Below are 8,038 nucleotides of genomic sequence, written 5' to 3'. Positions count from 1 at the left end.
GCGGGTCACTTGGTTTCGTCACGCGGAGGAGAGCTCTGTCCCGCCGACAATGATGAGCTCTTTTCCCTCTGTAAATAACGTTCAAGTGATGAGTTCTTTGACCGTCGGAGTGCGCTGTAAGCGGGCTATATTCCTTCAACGCGCATGCGTCAGTTATATCCCGACAAACTTGGTTCCGACGCGCGGGCGAGAAGGAACCTAAGCGGGTCACTTGGTTTCGTCACGCGGAGAGCTCTGTCCCGCCGACAATGATGAGCTCTTTTCCCTCTGTAAATAATGTTCAAGTGATGAGTTCTTTGACCGTCGGAGAGCGCTGTAAGCGGGCTATATTCCTTCAACGCGCATGCGTCAGTTATATCCCGACAATGATGAGTTATTTTCCCTCTGTGAAAAACGTTCATGTAATGAGTTCTTTGACCGTCGGAGGGCGTTATAAACGGGATATATCCCTTCAACGCGCATGCGTGGATTGTGTCCCGACAGCTGTGAGTTTCCTAACTGCCGATAGAGAGCGCTCTAAACGTTCCAATAGGGAGCGCTGTAAGCGTTTCACTAGGACTACAGAGTTGTTTGAGAATTCCTCGAGAGAGCGCGCTAGTCGGGGCACATTTCTCGCATGCGTGACTTCTAACCTGACTGCCATATTTTGTTTTCTACCTGACGCACGGTGTGTGATGAGCGAAAGTTCTGTTCAGATGAGTGTGGTCTTAAAAAGACCTCTTTTTTCGTGCGTTTTTTGAAAATGCGACAAGCGTCTTTTAAAATTCTTTTAAGAACGCGTTAGTTGAAAAAAAAACGCGTGAAAAATGCATTCTCCAAAAACTACCGTTTTGTACCCATTTTATGGCCAGGTTCACAAAGTGCGTTGAAACTTCGTTTAAGTTGAACTCTTTGGATTAAGCAATCTGATTAAAAAAAAAAAATAATAAATAAAAATCAGCAAATCAGATTGCTTAATAGTCTTAATACGAGAGTTAAATGGAGTTTAAACTCACTCTGTTGATCTGGCCATTAATATAAATAGATTTAGATCACGTGTATTCAGATTAAATCAAATCACAGGCAAGCAGGTGTACAAATTCAAATAACATTTTTATGGCCCGGTCCAGAATCAGTTTAAACTCAGTTTGAGCTTAACTCTCGCACGAAGCAATCTGATTTGATAAAAAATTGAAATCAACCAATCAGATTGATTACCTAATTAGTATGTTGAAATATTGTTATCAAATCAGCCATTTTGATAACAATTTTTGCAGAAGAGTTGCCAAGTTATTATTATTATTTTTTTTTTTTTTTCAAACATCGACCCAGTTAAATTCTGATGAAGGACCTTCTCCAAAAACTACCGTTTTAATGCGTTTTCAGTCATCTGTGTTGAAAACGCATCTTAACCTTCGCTTTATGTTTAAGTTCTAGAATAAACAAATACGCTCATCAAAATATTGTGAAGTAATCATAGAAGTAATATGAAAATAATGGTTGCCAGGTTCTCGGCAGAGCTGCTTTTTGTTGTAAGACGTTGTGCAACGTTGCACATCAGTGTTTCTGGGATTTGATCTTATTTAAATCAGAAGGAAATGAGCACGAAACGTTGCACAACGGTGTGTAACGTCGTACTACAAAAAAAAAGTTGCATTCAGTAGGATTCGGTGTTAAATTTATTCAATACTTACCTACTTCAATAGCTTTTCTCCATTCTTGTCCCAGTTTTTTTTCCCCAAAGGATCTTAAAAATGATTTTTCTCTCAGCTTTTTCAAAGCTGCCAACCCATCCTTCTGTACTTCTTTACCTAATATAAGTATTTGCAATACATACCTACCTACCTACCTACCTACCTACCTACCTACCTACAAAAAAAGACGTAGGTATCTAGATGTAGGTACCTATTATCTTTAACATGAAGTCTTCCTCCCCCCTGACGTCTGACGAATTTAAATTTTCATTTGCTATTCTGACAATATTTCTGTTGTACATAAGTATGTTAGTAGTACATAGTATTTATTATTTCTTTTTTAATTTTATCTGTAAACAATCTCCATTCTGCCAGATGGAAGAAGTTTGTTTGAAACAAACTTTTCTATGCTTATTTTTTTTTTATTTATTTATTTTTTTACACAATTTAGCAACACAGGCCCATTTGCGATATGCTTATTTATTCGTGAAAAATTCCAAATTATTACTTAATAGTTCATAGTGTTTTCTACGTAATTACCTAGATAAAATGATTACATAAAAAACCCTAAAAATTAGATGTACATTTGAACATAATTAGCTTGTAAGTATAGATAGTTTTGATAAGTAGACATTAGACACCACTTAGTTTTAGACTTAGCACCTCAATCTAGTCAGAGAATTTATCTTGTACATATTTTTTTTTTTTATTTAATATACCTTATTTATACTGTCGGCTAAGACTAAAAGTCCCATTATGCCAACAGTTTAAACAGGCCCTCATTTATTTACATCAAACAAAGTACATACATAGGTTTAACATTGAAAAGGATGGAGAAAATTATAAATATAAAAAAGATATTAATGGTAATAGCCACCAAAGAGGTTGCCACTAAAGATACTAAACAAAGCCACTAAACATAATAGCGAATTAGCAATAGTATTTCCAGTTACTATTCGAAATTTCGAATAGTTGCCAATCTTACCTACCTCGGTGGTGTAGTGGTCAAGGCGCTCGCCTGATAAACAGGAGGGCGTGGGTTCAATCCCAGCCGAGGTATGGAATTTTATCCTCAATATTAATTTGAGAATTTGACCACAATAATAGTAGTAGCCTACTGCTGGACTAAAGGGACTTTACAGTCCTATGCGAGCAGTATAAATAAGCACTATTATTATTATCTCGTACCCTAGGCTTAGTTGTAGGGTCAAACAGCCCTAAAGGATGGGTTAAGCTTCTACGGATTCCAGGGTGTTTTTTTTTTTAAGTGTGCCGGGAGGCCTGCGGACGTCAAGAGTTTGAAGCGCCGCCCGGCCTACGGCCTATATTAACACGAAAAATTAAAGGTGACACCAAATCAGCCATTTTGGTACCACTTTTCTGATCTTGATCACAGTTTTTTCACCCCTGGTAACTTGAAATTCTACATAATTGACCGAAACCAAAAATAGGGTCATTTATAGGTTGTGGTTTTGTACCGGGTTGGGTTGAGACAGAATATTTTTTTTTTTTACAGTTCGGCATGGGAGTGGTAACTGAAAAACAAGGTTAGTTTACCAACCTTGCCTATCTCAACCCGGTACATAACGACCTTAGAATTACCTATTATTTGAAATAATTTGTCTAAATCTTCCAAGATTTTTAGTAAAAGAATCTTTAATTGCCTTCCAAACAATCTACAAACATCTAAACAACATTTGAAAGACCTACTCAACTCATCTCAATCAGTCTCATTTCTAAACTGTATAAGGGACGGACTATTGTATTCGCTTCGGTGTCGTCTGTCTGTCTGTGCCCATAGAAGGACTTATCCAAACCTGGTCGACCTATACCTATATCAAATTAAAGGTCTTTCTACCAGGAACACGAAAGTGGTGGTGCAAACTGGTTTTTGGGAGATTTTTTTCACATTTTCTCACACAAATGAGGTCTAATCTTGAAATTTGTCGCGACGACCTGAACTCATAGCGAGAAAGTTTTAGATAACACTTCAGTCGTTAATATAAGACCGGTTTTAGCGTTACCTATGTTAAGCTGGCGAATCGCCAGTGAATTTTTGCAGGCTGATAGAACACGGGGCTATTTTTCCTGGGCTAAAAGCCATTTTGATAGTAATTTTCTGTCGCTATCTTGAATTACAAAGCAAATACTTGTTACCAAGTAAGCCATATTGGTAACAATTTTTTGTATCCTTCCTACCTATCTCTCCAAATTCTGAAAGAAAATTGTTACCAAAGCCATTTTGATAGCAACTTTCGGTCGGTATCTTGAATTACAAAGCAAATACTTGTTACCAAGTCAGCCATATTGGTAACATTTTTTGTGCCTTACCTTCGTGCGTTCATTCGAGGAAGAAAATTGTTACCAAATCAGCCATGTTGATACCAATTTTCTTTACTCTACTACCTAGTATTTTTTAATTTGTTATTATTTTGTTTGCTATACCTACCCATATCTTCCAAAATATCGTAACCATTTTGGTAAGTAACACTTTCTGCTATGATAAATACGATTAAAATTGAGAAAGAAAATTGTTACCAAATCAGCCATTTTGGCAACAATACTCTTGCTTTTTTTGTATCCCACAATCCAACAAAATAGCGTTCTTTTTGCCAACTCAGACATATTGGTAAAAAAAAAAAAAAAAAAAAAAAAAAAAAAAAAATAATCACAAAAAGAGTGTTTTTTTCCAACCCACACATATTTGTAAAAAAAAAAAAAAAAAAAAAAAAAAATCTATCCTACAATCCTACAAAATAACCTTTTTTTCAATCCAGCCATATTGGTAAAAAAAGAAGTGTTCTTTCGCTATCTTCCTAAAGGAAAGTGAGTGTTACCAAAGCAGCCATGTTGGTTACACTTTGCAATACCCTTGCTATTTAAATCCACTGATTCCATTACCATTTCCGTGTGCTTATTTATCATGATTTACCCAAAATACAATACTGTTTTGATTATTTATTTATTACAACTTGTTCTTCTTTTTCAGAATATTTTCTTTTAGAGCAGTTACTGTATAACTCTCAGGGTTTGCAAACTCTTTTGTACCACTCTCCCTTTTATTAGAATTAAAGCCTAGTTAGCTTGGAGGGTAGCGCGTTAAGCGCTAGGTCGCGGGTTCGATTCCCGCCCGGGGCGGATTTTATCCAAAACAGATAAGGTTCGCTCTCGGAACGGCTGGCTTCCTCCTATCCTGTCTTCCTTCTCTCTTCGCTTTCCGGGACGATAAAACCTTAGCAATCACAATGCTCTCAAGCGACACCCATAAAAAAAAAAAAACTTTAGGTAATTTATTTAATTTTAAATTAGTTTAATTTATTTCAGTGAGTTGGATACAAATATTCAAATACATTCAGCTTGACAATAAATTTACAACAAAAATTCATGTGCAATAAACAAACGTTCAATTCGGAATTCCTTAACATAGGTATTTGCGTAAGAATTATTTTCTGTAAAATTTCATGAAAACCTTCAAATTTAATTTTCCCCACTGATTTGTTCAAAAATAAAAGTAATTAATCACAAACAATTCCCCCCTTTTATCGCACTTTACTAAAAAGAATACGAAGAGTATTTTCAAAAACAAGAAGGTAAATGCTCATAACTTGACAAAAATGCAAACAAAAATCAATTTTTCAGCCTCGACTTCGATTTGTTCAGCAATTCCTTACCTCGACAAAGCGAGCTAAGGAATTGCTCCAACTTATCCAAAGCTTAAAACAGTGAGCCGAAAAAACTTATTCATCACGGCTTAAATAAATGCTCCCTTTTTTTGCCGTTTTTTTATTACAAGGGAAACAAACAAAAATCAATATTTCAGTCTCGAAACCAACCTATTCTGTTTAAAATGAGCTGAGGAATTTCTTAAAACAGTCAGCTGAAAAACTTTTTCACGACCTTCTATTAGTGAAACAAACAAAAAACTTTTCAGCATCGAACCCACCCTATTCTGTTCAAAGTGACTTCAAATAAATGCTCACATTTGATTGAAAATTAAAACAAACAACTTTTTCAAAGAAACAAATTTTTCAGCCACGAACCCACCCTGTTCAAAGCGTGCTCAGGAATTGTTTCACGGCTTCTCCATCGCGTTTCAGACACTCGCTATTGAGGCGAATCGTTTCCACAGATTGTTGCACGGTTCGTTCGATCCAGGAGGTCGGGTTTTTGGTGAAGAACTCCGTCACTTCCTGAGCGTGAGATTCCGATGCGAAATTCTCCGTGGTATGTTTCACCAGTCGGCCTAGGAGTCCACCCTGAAATCATATTCAAATAAATATATCATCGAAAATTTTGTCAAAAGAGTACGAATGTACGATCAAAATCAAGGAGGTTATTTGTGCTATTGAGGCGAATCGTTTCCACAGATTGTTGCACGGTTCGTTCGATCCAGGAGGTCGGGTTTTTGGTGAAGAACTCGGTCACTTCCCGAGCGTGAGATTCCGATGCGAAATTCTCCGTGGTATGTTTGACCAGTCGGCCTAGGAGTCCACCCTGAAATCATATCGAATAAATATGTCATCGAAAATTTTGTCAAAAGAGTACGAAATGTACTATCAAAGTCAAGGAGGTTATTTGCTTGATTATTGTTCCATACATAATTTCAGTATGTTTACTTCTCAAATAATGTAAGAAATCCATTTTTTCCCCCATGGAAAACCATGTTTTATCAAACAATAAAATTTTGCGTTCTTAGGAAAAGGGGTATGTAGGGAAATACGATTATAAATAACACGTCGTATTATGTGACTTCTTTTGATTAAGCCAAGGAGATATGAATTTTCAATTTCAACATCCCGACTACCAAAGCATATTTCATTGTCATTTACCCAGAGAAACCCATGTATTAAAACTTCTCCCTTCAAATGAAAGATAGATTCTTTAATTCTTGGCATTTTTTCATAAAAAAAGCAAAACTTCTCTCAGAAGCCCTCTATCAGATAACCATTGAAAATACATAAGTGGCCCGTGGCAGCAAGTGTGGACTCTAAATTACACCGAAAACCGCCAAAAAGCGGTAAAATGCCCCCAACCGTTGCACCGGTCTTAACCAAAAGTTTCGTGTCGCATCCTTCAAAAAGCGGTAAAATGCCGCCAACCGTTGCACCGGTCTTAACCAAAAGTTTCGTGTCGCATCCTTGTCACATTTGACGGCTACATACCAAATTTCAAGTCTCTAGCTCTTACCGTTCTCTAGATATTTTGTTTACAGACAGACACACACACGGACCAATGGCTGAAACTTTGTATTTAGGCTCTAGACTCGAGATATTTTGTTTACAGACAGACACACACACACACGGACCAATGGCTGAAACTTTCGATTTAGGCTCTAGGGAGCTCAAAACGTGTTTTGGCATCAAAAACTGACCATCGAAAATTTGACCCGATTACATTACTTTCCTTCCTATAGGATTTGTGGCACTAAAAACTGACCATCGAAAATTTGACCCGATTACATTACTTTCCTTCCTATAGGATAAGGAAAGTAAAAAGGTCAACACAATAAAATATGGCTTAAATAAAACAAAGTAACTATGTTAAGTACCTACCTTATATCGTTCAGTGAAGGTGGCGTAGTTGTTCTTGAGAAAGTCCCAGGCAAGTTCCCGTCCGGTCTTCGTCTGGGCGGCGGAAATGATCACAAACACAGAGTCCTGCGCGCGCACCAAATCTGACATGGAGAAATCCAACACCTTCCGGAGTAGTTCTGGGTCTTTGAGGGCGCTAAATGAGCGAGATATGCGATCTTTCTCTTCTTGCATGTCGGAATTTTGGTATAGCTAGGGGAAAAGGGAAAATGTGATTAAAAAAAGAGAGAAAAAAAAAAGCCTAGCGCTTACAAGGCAGACGCACTACCAACTAAGCTAACTAGGCTGGCTAAATAAATAAATGCCGTTTATTTGTGTAATTTTATCCCAACTTTGGTGCTCACTGCAGCATAGTAGGATTTTCCAAATATCTCAATAAGCCAGCGCCCAATTCACCTACCATCCTGGCACCGGTCACTATGCGTATATTACATGGCTACTCATTTTCTTCACGAGGCTGAGTGGGCCCCGCAACAGCCAGTCACGGAATCAATCATGATACACATTTTTTGATCCCGCCGGGAATCGAAGCCGGGTCTCCCGCGTGCAAGGCGAGCGCAGTGACCACTACGCCATGGGAGTTGACTCTTGTTGATTTTGAGACAATGAGATGTCTGTTATTAGAGCTTCAACCTCTAAGAGCCAATAAGCCCTTGTGACATTATTGAATTTTTGCAGGCTGATAGAACACGGGGCTATTTTTCCTGGGCTAAAAGCCATTTTGATAGTAATTTTCTGTCGCTATCTTGAATTCCCTAAAGGACTACCTAAGCT

The 8,038-nt window shown here is 37.6% G+C and overlaps 1 protein-coding gene across 1 annotated transcript; it reads right to left on the bottom strand.

The window, feature by feature from the left end:
• Positions 1–4,959: 4,959 nt before the first annotated feature.
• LOC103515757 (puromycin-sensitive aminopeptidase-like) lies at positions 4,960–7,459 on the bottom strand. Its single transcript, XM_026828355.1, has 2 exons — positions 7,226–7,459; positions 4,960–5,929 (listed from the first exon to the last, which is right to left on the bottom strand). Exons 1-2 carry the CDS (start codon positions 7,436–7,438, stop codon positions 5,723–5,725), a joined length of 420 nt encoding a protein of 139 aa, XP_026684156.1. The 5' UTR covers positions 7,439–7,459; the 3' UTR covers positions 4,960–5,722.
• Positions 7,460–8,038: the final 579 nt, after the last annotated feature.

This window comes from Diaphorina citri, unplaced genomic scaffold, assembly GCF_000475195.1.
Source record: "Diaphorina citri unplaced genomic scaffold, Diaci psyllid genome assembly version 1.1 scaffold1410, whole genome shotgun sequence".
In the NCBI taxonomy this organism is placed as follows: Eukaryota; Metazoa; Arthropoda; class Insecta; order Hemiptera; family Psyllidae; genus Diaphorina; species Diaphorina citri.
Note: the sequence above shows the minus strand (reverse complement) of the source record. Positions and strands in the feature narration are given on the sequence as shown.

What these genes read in the sequence shown, in the direction of transcription:
- LOC103515757 (XM_026828355.1), bottom strand. Translation starts at nt 7,438, where the DNA reads ATGCAAGAAGAGAAAGATCGCATATCTCGCTCATTTAGCGCCCTCAAA. An exon ending in CCTTCACTGAACGATATAAG is followed by an intron (nt 5,930 to 7,225) that starts GTAGGTACTTAA and finishes ATATGATTTCAG; the next exon opens with GGTGGACTCCTAGGCCGACT.